At 43.6% G+C, this 14,421-nt stretch overlaps 1 protein-coding gene across 10 annotated transcripts in view; it reads right to left on the bottom strand.

The window, feature by feature from the left end:
• The window catches only part of LOC309644189 (uncharacterized protein), a 54,308-nt gene that overhangs the window by 14,468 nt on the left and 25,419 nt on the right, over nucleotides 1-14,421 (bottom strand). For all 10 annotated transcript variants that reach the window (XR_014254272.1, XR_014254273.1, XR_014254274.1 and 7 more), the window contains one exon: nucleotides 5,235-12,635. Coding sequence is in view for 3 of the 10 variants with exons in the window: in XM_082427790.1 (XP_082283916.1) it covers nucleotides 5,235-5,728 (494 nt within the window). In the remaining 7 variants the exon portion in view is untranslated. The remainder of the gene's footprint in view (nucleotides 1-5,234; nucleotides 12,636-14,421) is intronic.

Raw genomic sequence — 14,421 nt, 5'->3', positions numbered from 1 at the left:
TCTTAACAGGCCTGTTTGTTTACAAACTCCCTCCCTCCCCGCAGGATGAAATCCTGGAGCGTGTTGGGTGGGCCCTGGAGGCACAGGTTGGGCTCCTTGTGATCTGGCCCCTCCCACCTCCCTGACTGGTCACCTTCTCTTCCCTCCAGGCACACTGCTCCACTTTCAGTTTCCAAAAATGCAGAGACCTTTCTTGCCTTTGGGCCTTTGATCCTGCCACTGACCATGGCTGGAATAATCTTCGCAGCCTTTAGTTCTCTCAAGATTGGAGTCATCTCTGCACAGCTCCCATATCTACCCCTATTGTAACACTCCCTGCACTGTGTCCACGAACTACCTATTTGCCTGTCTGTCTCCCCTCCAGTGTACAAACTCCTTGAGAAGAGGACGGAATCACCTAGTTCACAGCTGAATCTCTAAGGCTTTAAGTAAAACCAGCAGAAGATAGGTGCCAGACACAGAATTGCCGGATAGATTAGTGACCCGCTTGGGTCTGATGCACATCTGTGGCAGCCTGTTAAAGCAGGGTCCTCAGAGTTGCTGAGTACCCTTTTTAAGCACCTCTTTGCTGATATCTCAGCACCTGCTCTGAACATTCTTTCCACTGTTATCAAGCCCCAAACTCTGGGATACAGGTGAGAAGAGGTGGGATGCCCTCCCTTGGAGGGAACCTAGATTCTCGATTTTTTAAGAAGGTCAAGTCTGCCAGTTCCTTCCCTCATCCATTTACTTTTCCACCTCTCAGTGTTTCTGTGTCCTCACCCATTTTTCCTTCCCTTCTGTCTCAGAAGAGCAGGGATCCCTCCTTCTAACCAAGATTAACCCTTCTATTGAGACCCTTGATCCCATGCCTTTCGGGGACGGCAATTCACCAATTCTCCCTTTTCTCCTCACCTACAAATGCTTCCTCTCTGTGGTCTCATTCCTTCCAGCATACACACAAGCTCAAGTCTCTTTTCTCTTGAAAATCTCCCTCCTTATGGCCTCCTCCAATAGCCTTTGCTGATGAACTCTTTTTAAAAGGGACTTTCTATCATCAAAAGGAAATAAGTGTTGGCGAGGATGTGGAAAAATTGGAACCCTTGTGCACTGCTGGTGGGAATATAAATTGGTGTAGCCACCATGTAAAAGAGTATGGAAGTGTCTCAAAAAATTAAAAATTTTGATTTTAATTGATCACATGATCCAGCAATCCCACTTCTGAGCATTTGTCTGAAGAAAATGAAAACACTAATTTGAAAAGATATTTGCACCCCCATGTTCATTGCAGCATTATTTACAATAGCCAAAATATGGAAATAACTGAAGTGTCCATCCATGGACGAATGAATAAAGAAGCTGTGGTGTACATATACAATGGAATATTATTCAGCCGTAAAACAGAATGAATGAAAACTTGACATTAGGGACAACATGAGTGGACCTTGAGGGCATTATATTAGGTGAAATGAGTTAGAGAAAGACACATACTGTATGCTCTCTCTTACATATGGAATTTAAAAAAAAAAACCTCATATAAAAAGAGAACACACTGTGGTTACCAGAGGCAGGGGGAATTGGAGGAAAGTGGTCAAAAGGAAACTTCCAGTTATAAGATAAATAAGTACTATGTAATGTACAACATGATGATTTTAGTTAACACTGCTGTATGGCATATTTGAAAGTTGCTAAGAGAGTAGATCCTAAAAGTTCTCAACACCAGGAAAAAAACAAACAAATCTTTTTTTGTATCCATATGAGATAATGGATAACAACTTATTGTGCAATCATTTCATAATATATTAAGTCAAGTCATTATGCTGAACAACTTGAACTTGTACAGTGCTATATGTCAATTATATCTCAATAATAGTGAAAGAAAAAAATAAAGAGGAAGAAGGCAGCAAAAAAGACATAGGAAAAAAAAAGACTTTCTATTATACTTCTTGCCTCCGTTGTTTTCACCACCCTCTTGCTCCTACCTCCTTGCCCCCCACTTCAGTTCCCCACAGAAAACGTTCTCTTTAAGGTCACAACGACCTTCTCCAGCCCCAAATCCAAGGCTTACCCCTACACTCCACTGATACAGATGTCCCAGGTTTTCTGCCTCACCTTCCTCATGATCCAACAAGAGTTTATTGAGGGCGATTCTGTATGCAGACTTGTGCTGAGGGATGAGAGGTGACCCAAAGTGTAAGATGGGGTCCTCGAACTTGCAGATGCAATTAAGATAAATACCCCAAAACAGCGTGGAACAGTGGATGGCAGAATATAAAGAAGTGCTAAATTTTGTGGCACAGCCTATACTTCCTATCAGGGATGTAGGAGAACAGCGAGGCTCGACAGTCAAGGAAGTAGACCTAGAGTCTGTCACACAGAGTGAAGTAAGTCAGCAAGAGAAAAACAAATAACGCATATTAACGCATATATGTGGACTCTAGAAAAATAGTACAGATGAACCTATTTCCAGGTCAGGAATAGAGACGCAGATGTAGAGAATGGACGTTGTGGACATAGCGGGGGAAGGGGAGGTTGGGATGAACTGGAAGATTAGGTTTGACATAAATACACTACCATGTGTAAAACAGATAGCTAGTGGGAACCTGCCATATAGCACGGGGGAGCTCAGCTCAGCGCTCTGTGATGACCTAGATGGGTGGGATGGGGGGCGTGGAATGGGAGGGAGGTCCAAAAGGGAGGGGCTATATGTATACATATAGCTGATTCACTTTGTTGTACAGCAGAAACTAACACAACATTGTAAAGCAATTATACTCCAATAAAAAAAAATCTAATAAATGACTTTGTTCTAAGCCAAAGAAATAAAAAGGAAATGCTAGTCAAGTTTAAGCTGTGAGCAAGGCTACACTGTGTATAATGGGCAGGATTTGCGGGGGGTGGGAGTAGGGTTAGGGAGCAAGGGCCTAGTTAGGGTAAGACATGAGCAAAGGGCTCCCACCCAAGCTCCGTTCAGATATTTTTCTTCACGCTAAAGTGTAAATGACTGACAAGAGCTTAAAATGTAACCTATAAGTTGTGCTTGCATTTTACACTAAAGCCTTCAACTAAGAGGATGCAGCCCGTATGATAGATAGAATTCACCTACCCTGAGTTGGAACAGAATATCAGAGTAAAAAACACTTACTCATCCCACCCTCTCTGACTGTTTGGCTTGCCAGCTTTCCTATATAGGAACTATGCATGGATATGCCAGCTCTGTTGTGCAAATATTTTCCTTGATCTGAGGTCAGACCCGGTCTCAGCCTGCCTCAGCACACACGGCCTCACATCCTCCCAGCGGGCTGTTTGTTCTCAGTGTTTGATGTCAGTCTCTGTTCAGTGTGCTTTTATACCCGAAGTGTTATTTTAATCCAAACCATGTTTTAAAATCCTCTCTTATTTTGGCAAAATGGCTTTCTCATGTATTGCAAATAAAAATAATATCAGATACTCATGTGTCTCCAAACGCTTGGCATACAATTGCTCTGCTTAATCGTTCACAACAACCCTGTGAAGTAGGTTCTGTTGTTATCCCCATTGACACATGAGGAAACTGAGGCACAAATGATGAAAGAACGTGTCCAAGTTAAATAACTTGCTGTGACGTTAGGGAGACAGGGTTTCACTCAGGAGGTGGAGGTGGGGCTGTATGGCTTCCTCTTGCTGGCAATTCATGCTGCTCTGCCAGCTTCTGATGGCTGCTGGCAACGGCTGTGGAGCTCCTGCAGCTTTATTTTATTTTATTTTATTTTTTAATTTTAAAAAGTGAAGTATAGTTGATTTACAATGTGTTAGTTTCAGGTGTACAGCAAAGCGATTCAGTTATACATACATACATATCTTTTTTTTCAGATTCTTTTCCCTTATAATTTTAAAATATCGAGTATAGTTCTCTGTGCTATACAGTAGGTCCTTGTTGGTTATCTATTTTATATATAGTAGTGTGCCTGCAGCTTTAGAAATGCTTGCCTTTCACTAGTGTAATGACAGTTTGTAGTATGTAACCTATAACAGAGCTTCTCAAACCATCTGTGTTGAAGGACTAGCTTTATTTTATTTTTTAAAATTTCCAAACCATTGAGTGACAACACTTTTTAAATTGCTATAAAAGTTTCTAAACACTTTCAATTTCTATATTTGTGGTAGATTAACAAGGAGCAATTTGCAGATTAGCACCAGTTCAAGGACTATATTTTGAGTAGCACAGTGCACATCATCACCAAAATCAGTTTCATGCTTTTAGAATTTCATTTCTTTCATTCAATAATATTTGTTAAGTGCTTACTACACAGCAGGCAATAAACCAGGTGCAATAAACAAGAACGTTAGGGCCTTCTCAAAGCTAACATTCTAGCAGGGGAAGCAGACTCGGAAAAACTCACTGCAAATTAATTAGTTTTTTTTAGATAAATGCTAAGAGGAAGATTACAGTACTCGGAGTTCATATCAGGGTGCCCCAAGCTAGCCTGACAGGTTAAGGAATGTTTCTCTAGAGAATCTTCAATCTTAGAGCAGAAAGCTAAGCAGGGGGTGCGAAGCTCATAGTGGGGGAAAAAAGCTTCTGGGCAGAAGAAAGGGCCTATGCAAGGACCCTGAGGCAGAGAGACAGATGGGAGGCTGCTGAAATAAAGTCCTGCAGGTCTCTAACGGTCATGCCAAGGCTTTTACGTTTAATCTTAAGAGCTATGGAAAGCTCTGGAAGAGTTTTAAGCAGGGGGGTAAAATGGTCAGATTAACCTTTTAAAAAGAACACTTACTTTCCCATTAATTTAAACACAGTGAGTTTTCATAACAATTGCAATGGGGAATTAACACTCTATTATAGAAATTTTCACATATGAACAAAAAGTTTGGGACTGTTCTCATATAGCAAGGGTTATTGTGATTCCTGTGCCTGGAAGAACACATCACGGGGACAGTCACGTCTCCAAAGAGGTCAGTACGTTCTACCTCTGCGCCCTTCCCTCAGCCGCGCCATCCTCTCAATAGCATCTTAAGGAGAGCAGCTGTGGGAGGTATGTGACTAAACTGCACCCATTCCTCGCTCTTCTGCACTCACACAACCACACTGTAGTTCAAGTTAGCCGTGCGCCCAGCTAAGGCTCATTTTTTAAGCCGATTGAGAGTGACCACGTGACCCTGTTCTGGCCAATGAAAAGACAGCAGAGATCTGCTTAGCGTTCAGGGAAAACTTTTGCTTTCCAGGTAAGAGGAGACCACTGTCTGGCTAGCGTGGCCCTTCCCCTTCTTCCTACCTTAAAAATGAGTCCAGAGGTGCTGCAGCTACCTTGCCACCATGAGGCAACAAGCACAAGGAAGAAATCCAACATGGTAAGGTCGGTGGAGCAGAGAGGAAAACCTGAGTCTTGCATGACTCGGCCTGGACCGCCCACTTCCGGTCTCCTCGTTCCGTGAGAGAAATAAAGCTCTGTATGCTGAAGCCGCTGTTAAGTCTGGTTTTTTGATTCTGGCAGTTGAAAGTAATTGAGCTTTCCAACTGGAAATGGATGGTACACAGAATCAGATCAAACTGCATAGCCCAGTATTCTCCCCCCGTGACTGTTCCCATCTTTGGACATTTAGATATTTCAAAGGAAAAAGGCTTTTCTTTTCTTTCTGACAACCGGTCACCTTTCTCACCGGGAGCTGTAACTGGATAAGTAGCTCTGCCTTGTATCCTTTGTTTCCTAAAAGGGGAAGGGCAGGCAGTGAGGCTTCGGGTGGAAAATGCTGATATACTACACCACATCAGAATGTGCTGTTCTCATTTATTTTTTAATACAAACCCATCTTTGCATGTGGGCACTGGCAAAGAATTGATGGTTATGAAATATGGGGCGACGGTGGTAATATAGGAGGTAAGTGACACACAGCAAAGGAATCTTGTCTTCAAATTACACAGAACGCAAACCCATTGTGGTTCATGACATAGCTCCCACGTTTTTTCCATATTTATCCAACAGGGCTCCAGTGAAATTAATCATGCGTTCCATTTGTTAAGTGAATATGTAGAATTAGGGGACGGAGTTGTGTAAAGCAGCATGTAAAAGTCATGGGAAGGTACAGCCTCCGGCCTGCTACTGCCTGCTGATCACTTCCTTTGGCACCATTGAGCTCTGGTGAGGACCAATAAGAATGGTTTATACAACATTCAGGGATGAAGTTCAGGAAGTGGTTGTCACAAATGATGGATGCTACAGTTACTATATTCGGCACCAAAGGGATTCATTTATCTTTACAGACATACAGGAGCAGAGCGGGTGCATTCAAAGGTAGTCTTCTGGGCAGAGAAGACATTGCAATTCTAGCCACACGCTGTCAAGAAACCCATATGTCTACAATGTAAAGGGCTTTTTAAGATTACAAGCTGTCTTTCAAGCAACACAGCCTCTACTAAAAATAATTCTATTTGATCAAAGTAGGAAGAATGCTACTGGTTGCTATCTCAGGGGCAAAGATAGACTCAAAACAGTATAATCTCTCATGCCCACAAAAGGACCCCATGAAGGGCTATCTATCAAAGGAGAGATGTTTCAAAGGAACACATACTCTACTGGGGTGGCCAACTGAAAATATAAAATACTAAAATATGTGTGTAATGAAATCTCCGTGGCTTATAATGAGGGTAAAATCCCCCTGACGGGGTCTGGCTGAAACTCCAAATTAAGAGACTGAAGCTGAAATCCCTATGACCTTGAGGCAGCAGCTGAAGACTTTAATGTATGTTCATTTTTGGTCACTAAATGTTTGTAACATCTGGAGCATGATTAATGCCTAAAAAGGTTGAAGAACTTCTAATGACATTAATAGCCATTGGTTACACTGAAGAGTGGTCCTGCTGCCAGAAAAACAAATGACCAGGCACTTAAAGCCTCTATCAGGGTGGAAAAAGGCATTTTGCCAAATTTAGTCACCTCTTGGAAACTGTGTGGTCAGTTTTCTGAACTATATTTGAACTCCAGAAGTCCATAGTTGTTTCCCTGGGTAAAACAGCCTTCCTGGTATTTCAAGGAAATTTAAAAATCTTTGGAAAGTCTAAAAAGTTCCATGATCCCGATTTTGGAAAAGGGGAAATACTATAAATATATGTACAGAAAAATACACTAGAAAAGAAATTTTAAGTTAACAGCAGTTACATGGGGTAGCAGAATTACTATTTGTTAGGCATCTCATATTTCCTGAATTTTCTAATATGAACATACATTATTTTTATAACCAGAAAAGTTTATAAACCATTTTTAAGACGGAAAAGACTTCTGAAAAAGCAGGTAACCTTCTACAGAGGAGAAAGATGAGTTGATTCTACTTTTGCCACTCATTAGCTGTGTAACCTTGGTACTAGAGGTAACACTTATAAGATTAAGTGAAATGGTATATACAAAGCACCCACAATACTCAGAGGCATATAGCAGATGCTTAATAACTGGCAGTTTGCATCATTATTCTCGCTCAAATCATATTCAGTGTTCAAAACCATATTCAGATAGCACCAGGTATAAAATTCTATTTTGCTGGGAAATTTACCTGAATTTCGAGGTGAAAGAAAATTGTCCTGAAAACAGGACAAAATAGTATTCCTCGTATAGCTCCAAAGCCTGGGATTCCATGGCAAGGAGAGAGGTAATAGGAGGGGGATGTGACGGTGTTGACAGGGTGCCAGTGTTGGGGACCAGAATCAGGCTCCTTTTCACCTCCCACTGGCTTCCAGACAGATAAAAATTGTGAGGCTCTCATGAACATTTGTCAGGGATCCCCATGCCTGGGGTCAGGTGCAGTGACATGGGACACAGCAACTGCCATGGCCGCAGCTGTTGGCCGTCAGCCCTGCCAGGGCTATTTCAGGTTTCTCCAAGCGTTCCTTGCCCCACTAAGCAAAGCTTCCAGAAATGCTTTGAACTATTCAAGGACGAAAAGGCCCTTATGGCCTCCATTCCTAGGAGGCCAGCCTTCTGCTAACTAAGCCACAGTGAGGGTAGGGTTTCTCTCCTGGGTGGGGAGCGACTGTCTATGCCCCTAGGCCAGAGCTTTCGGGGAACAGAACCTTACACATGCTTCCTCCAAGTCCGAGCCCTTTGCGAGGATTTTCTGCTTAAATTTTCCAGTTGTTTCAGCTAAATATATCTAGTATGAACTCTCTCCTTGCGGTGCAGGTAATGAGGCAGTGTCTCCAAAGTTAAGTAATAATAATACTAATAGTGCACATGGATTACGTAATCTCTTACTTTGTGCCTATGTTGTGCTAAGCAGCTTCTATATTGCTGCATTTATTTCTCACAACAACCTTGTGAGGTCAGTACAGTTACTGTTACTATTTTTTTTTTTAAACATCTTTATTGAAGTATAATTGCTTTACAATGGTGTGTTAGTTTCTGCTTTATAACAAAGTGAATCAGTTATACATATACATATGTTCTCATATCTCTTCCCTCTTGCATGTCCCTACTGTTACTATTTTATAGATCACTGGCCCCAAATTTATGTCAGCCCACAGCTGCTTTGTAATGCATACATGCTTGGGATCATCCTTGACTTACTTTCTCTGTCTTGTAAAATTTCTCAAATGATTACCAGTTTAAAATGTGCACGTTTGGGTCTTTATGGATTCAAAGGAACAATCCTCGTTAGATTCTTTTTTTTCCTCTACGACCCTGCTCCAGTGAGCCTGAGTATTTTTCTCGATGACCCTGCATCCCGGGTTCCGATATGAGTCCTTTATATCATGTCCCTGAAGAGTGAATCTCTAAGTTGTTGGCCTCAATTCTCTTCTAAAAGCTGTAATACTCTTTTTTATGGCCCGGGGAACAAATGTACTTCCATAATGACCAAAAGATAGCATGGGAGAGAGAACTGGACAGAACCATATGCAATGAATTTTTTAGTGTAAGAAGAGCCCCGTGGCTCCCATTATTCATTTATCACGCAGGCGTCCACCGGGTAACAGCTGACAAGTGCAAAATGATGCTCTGCCCGTTACCAGACTGTTGGGACACTCAATGCAGACCGTCCACTGCAGCTCTTCCTCTGTTCTCCCTTCTGCCCCCACCCCTCAAAGGCTGTTCTTGGCAAAACATATGGGAGCCATTCGGGCTTACTCCTTTCCTTCCGATGTCCAAGTCACGTTGACAACAGGGGATTTACAACTGCCCCAAGTGGAGCATTTTACTCTCTTTTGGATTATTCCAAGTTTGGGGCCTGTTAAAAGTTTTGTAACTACATAAATATTTACCCGGAGTTTTGGTTACTATATAAACTTAACAAACATGACACTGGACCCAAACGCTGTAAGTCACATGAAAGTCTTCCAATCAAGAAAAGGGGATACTAATAAAGGACTTTGGAATTGATTATTTTTATCACGAAATAGTCTTACTGTTATTTTTATGCTGGGCTTTTAAAGTACCAAAATGTGTTCATCCTTGACTCTACATAAATATTCAGACCTCACTCACTGTCTATCAGCCAACTTGCTGAGATGTGCCCCTGGATCACAGAGACCCGGGGGAGAGCGTGCATGGTGCAGTACAAGGCTTTACCCTTATTTTATTACTTATTTATTTTGGGGGGACCGTGCGGCTTGCGGGATGTTAGTTCCCGGACCAGGGACTGAACCCACGCCCTCGACAGTGAAAGCGAAGAGTCCTAACCACTGGACTGCCAAGGAATTCCCAAGGCTTCACCTTTATAAATGAACTGGCTAACGGTGGGAAGCTGAGGGTGAAAAATGCTACTCTGAGCTTTGTCACCTGTGAGGGCAAGAGATGTGACTTTGTGTTCAAATGTCATATGTTTACATTTGTTAGTGGGCTCTTTTTTTTTCTTTTAATGTATGTATGTATGTATTTATTTATTTATTTGGCTGCATTGGGTCTTCGTTGCTGCACGCGGGCTTTCTTTAGTTGCGAGCGGGGGCTGCTCTTCGTTGTGGTGCGTGGGCTTCTCATTGCGGTGGCTTCTCTTGTTGCGGAGCACGGGCTCTAGGCGCACGGGCTTCAGTAGTTGCAGCACGCAGGCTCAGTAGTTGTGGCTGGTGGGCTCTAGTGCGCAGGCTCAGTAGTTGTAGCGCACGGGCTTTGTTGCTCCACGGCATGTGAGATCTTCGCGGACCAGGGCTCGAACCCATGTCCCCTGCATTGGCAGGCGGATTCTTAACCACTGCGCCACCAGGGAAGCCCTGTTAGTGGGTTCTGGTTGACACTTACGGATGCCAGGTAGAAAGAGCTGGGACGTTTAATGCCCCAGATAGTGATTATTAAGGGTAGGCACTAAAGTACTCAGACCTAGGACGGGACATGTCGCTCATGAAAAATGTGAGGGGAAATATTGTGCATTCTTTTCCTAACCCTCTGTTTGCCGTGAAGTTAACCCTCCAAATGCAAGGGGTGGTTTGTGTTTTATGTTCTTCAGAGCTGTGGTCTCTGGAGGGAGGTCTCTGGCAGGGCTCCCTGCTCATCTGTAGAAACCTGTTGTTCTCAGGAGAGGGTAATCTGCTCGGGTTAGAGCCTGCTTCCTCCACCCTGGCCTGAATCCATCTCCTCCACCTTTCTTCGGCTCCCTGTCACCACATCCTGTGGACCGAGCAAGGAAGGACACTCTTTATTGCTCTGCAGATGATCAGACTGGAACCAGTTTTTCTGAGTTTGATATTACATCATTAAAGGAAGCTTCAGCTCGAGGTGAAATGGGGCAGGTTTGCTGGCTTCATAAACTCTGGAACAATCTTATTTACCGCCCCAAGAAGGAGATAACAGAGCAAGCCCTGGAAATTTTGTAGAACACTGCTCTGGTAAAGCTTACAGTCGCTCTGCGGGGGCTTCATTTCTTTAAGGGACTGAGTTAGTGGGCAATTGCTGTTCTTGGAATGTTATTATCCCCACTCTGTACATAAGTAAATGTTGACAGCGAATGGTTTAATGACTTGCTCCAAATTTTATAGCATGCCAAGATTATAGTTAGAGAAAAGCTAGCTGGAATTTCTGACTGTCAAACCCATGCTTTAGCCAGGAGACTCAGCTCTAAATAGACATGCTTTAAATGCACACTAGCAAAATCTGAGAGAAACAATGTTGCAGAAGCTAGTATCCTTCAGAACCTTTGGATGGAAGTTATCAAAGCTCGCTGCTAACATTCTAACTCCCTCACCTCCGCATGGACCTCCTAGGAGGTGATGAATCATTTTTCCTTTCCCACTCTGAGGACCTGCCAGGCAGAGAGGTTAAGCAACTTAGCTAAGGACACAATTTTAGAGGTAGAACCATGACCAGACTCATTTCCTGACTCTATATCAGAACTTTCCCAATGATGCTAGAAACTGACCAGATGAGTTCAGAGAGACTATTGCATATCTGTGATGATTCTGTACTGTATTGTGTCTACTTGGTTTAGCTGGAATGGTTTCCCAGAATCCCCTTCTCTGTATGGTTCTGGGTTAGAGTTGGCCCAAACAGAAATGGGGGCAAGATTTGGAAGGTGGAAGTAAAGCAACAGCCACTTCTTTGTGAAGGTCGTTGTGGTTTCATGTGGTGACAGACAGATGGAAAAGTGCTGGTGGGTTCCAGTGTGTCCTTGCTCTTTCCCATTCCATGTCCAGCAACTCTCTCTTTCTGTCTTCCTTTCTTTCCTTCTTTTTTCCACCACTTTATGGAGGTATGATTGACATACAAAAATCTTTACATATTCAATGTATACTACTTGATGAGTGTAGAGATAAGTATATACCCATGAAACCATCACCATAATCTATGTCATAAACATGTCTGTTACCTCCAAAGTTTCTTCACACCCTCTTTATTTTATTATTATTGACATTACTGTTGTTGTTTTGTGTGATATTTGGTGTTATTAAAACATGAAACTAAGATCTACCTTCTCAGCCAGTTTCTAAGTATACAATACAGTATTGGTAATAGTAGGCACTTTGCTGTACAGGAGACCTCTAGGACTTACTCATATTGGATAATGAAACTTTGTACCTTTTGACTAATGTCTGCCCCCAGCCCCTGGCAACCACCATTAGACTCTCTCCAGCAATTCTTTCTGACGGTTGGTCCAGTGGCCCCAGGCCCAACCACCAGATGCAAAGGCAATAGTTCTCCATGGACTTCTCTACCAACTCTGCTTTCACAGCTCTACTCCAGCAACTGCACGTGCCCGGCTGCCCCTATTCCTGGCAAACTTTGACTGTTCCATTCACACCAGTGCTTCAGGAGAGCTGGTTAGTCACCAGTCCTCCAGTTCCCCGTTAGGTATCCCTACTTCCCCAGCTTCTCCCATAATTGCCTGATACATCCTGTGATACTCACAGTTGTTCTGCTTTCCCCACTGAAATCTGACTGATGGAAAATCAACATGGTGCACCACGGGAGCTGCAGAGGAATATGAGAGAGTCCCTGCCCTCAAGGGACTTCCAGCTCAATGAGGAGGTGGAACACTTTAACACAGCCAGCTGGGGACTCGTGGCAGCTCACAGATCAAGTGACAAATGCATGATGTGGTCATTGCCTTGAAGCCCTTGCAGCCTGAGGTGTCCAGTGTCTTTCAGTGCCAGGCATGAGGAACTGATTGGGAATGGACACGGTCAGCATTCTTCATGACCGGTGGCCACATTTAGTCTGAGTGGATACAGACCTTTTCCTCTGTTCCATCCAGACTGTAGGCTCCTTATCAACGTAAAAATGGAAAGAAAGTTACTTACATACTGGGTGAAAATGTTGAGTACGTTTGAACACGAATGCTGACACTGAAGATTTCCCATCCAACCAACAGAAATTCCCCTGGCTTGCCACACTTGGGTAACTTGAGTTCTGGAATTCCAGCCTCGGTTAACCCATATCCACAAATTTGCTGGAGTTATGAAACTTAGTGAGAGTACTGTTTTTCTATTATTCGTTCCCAATATGTTCTGTCCTGAGCCGACACCACCGAATTTATTTCCCCCACATGTTTAACCCTCTGCATGTTGACCACCTTTTGGTATCAGCCAAAAGAAAAACAGATCAAAGCATGCGTTCCTGGTTTTTACACAAAATAAATTTTATTTCTAACTTGGCTGGAAACTTCCCCACTCACTGGGTCTGTTGGCCCTTTTTGTTGGACCTCAGTTTCCTTCTGTTAAAAGCAGTTACTAATACCTCCTTGGGGAGGTGTGAGCACCAATGCTGGGCTACAAATCCAGGTAAGACCCCTGGGTGAAAGGTGATAGGGAAGCACAGCAGCAATCTGGATGAATAGCCCCTGGAAAAGTCCAGTCCTCAGCTCAAAGCAATACCACAAGCTTCCGGAAGCTGCTTGTGAGCTGAGGTTTTATTTTGCAAATGTGTATCTACATGCCTGTGTGTCTGGAGTGTCGACTCCAAAGACCTAAGAATACAGTAAATGACATCATAGGTAGCTCTGAAAAATGAGGATTTATTTTTAGCTCTGACCCTTGTCTGTTAAATGATTTGATTTAAAAAGAAGGAGGAGGGGCTTCCCTGGTGCCGCAGTGGTTAAGAATCCGCCAGCCAGTGTAGGAGACACAGGTTCGAGCCCTGGTCCGGGAAGATCCCACATGTCGTGGGGCAACTAAGCCCATGCGCCACAACTACTGAAGCCCGCACGCCTAGAGCCCGTGCTCCACAACAAGAGAAGCCACCGCAGTGAGAAGACCGCGCACTGCAACGAAGACCCAACGCCACCAAAAATAAATAAATTAACTAATTTTTTTTTAAAAAAGGAGGAAAAGGGGAGAAGAGAATGAAATCTAGGAGGCAATGAAAGAATGTGGGACTCCTGCTGGATCTTAAAAAGCACCAGCGTGAAACTCAAGTACAGCTTTCCTATTTCTTTCTTTTCTTTTTTTAAATTAATTAATTAATTTATTTTTGGCTGCATTGGGTCTTCGTTGCTGCACGCGGGCTTTCTCTAGTTGCGGCGAGCAGGGGCTACTCTTTGTTGTGGTGCGCAGGCTTCTCACTGCGGTGGCTTCTCTTGTTGCGGAGCATGGGCTCTAGGCACGCAGGCTTCAGTAGTTGTGGCTCGTGGGCTCAGTAGTTGTGGCTCACGGGCTTCAGTAGTTGCGGCGCACGGGCTCTAAAGCACAGGCTCAGTAGTTGTGGCGCACGGGCCCAGTTGCTCTGTGGCATGTGGGATCTTCCCAGACCAGGGCACGAACCCATGTCCCCTGCATTGGCAGGCAGATTCTTAACCACTGCGCCACCAGGGAAGCCCCTTCCTATTTCTTTTCAACCAGAAAGGTGGTGACAAGAAAAATGGATGAACAGTGGAGGGTGTGCCCTCTTAGGAGAATTTGGTGCCTTCCCTGCAGTCATTCATTTTGAGATGCTGGTTCCAAGTATCTACAGCAGAGGTGGTGGTCTTTTTCAGAAGTCCAGCCTTTAGCTTGTCACTCATTTATCCCTGGATGTTATACGATTGTACTTCCAAGCAATCTGTCCTGTTTGTCTT

The sequence above is a fragment of the Balaenoptera physalus genome, assembly GCF_965194825.1.
Source record: "Balaenoptera physalus genome assembly, chromosome: 1".
Lineage (NCBI taxonomy): Eukaryota > Metazoa > Chordata > Mammalia > Artiodactyla > Balaenopteridae > Balaenoptera > Balaenoptera physalus.
Note: the sequence above shows the minus strand (reverse complement) of the source record. Positions and strands in the feature narration are given on the sequence as shown.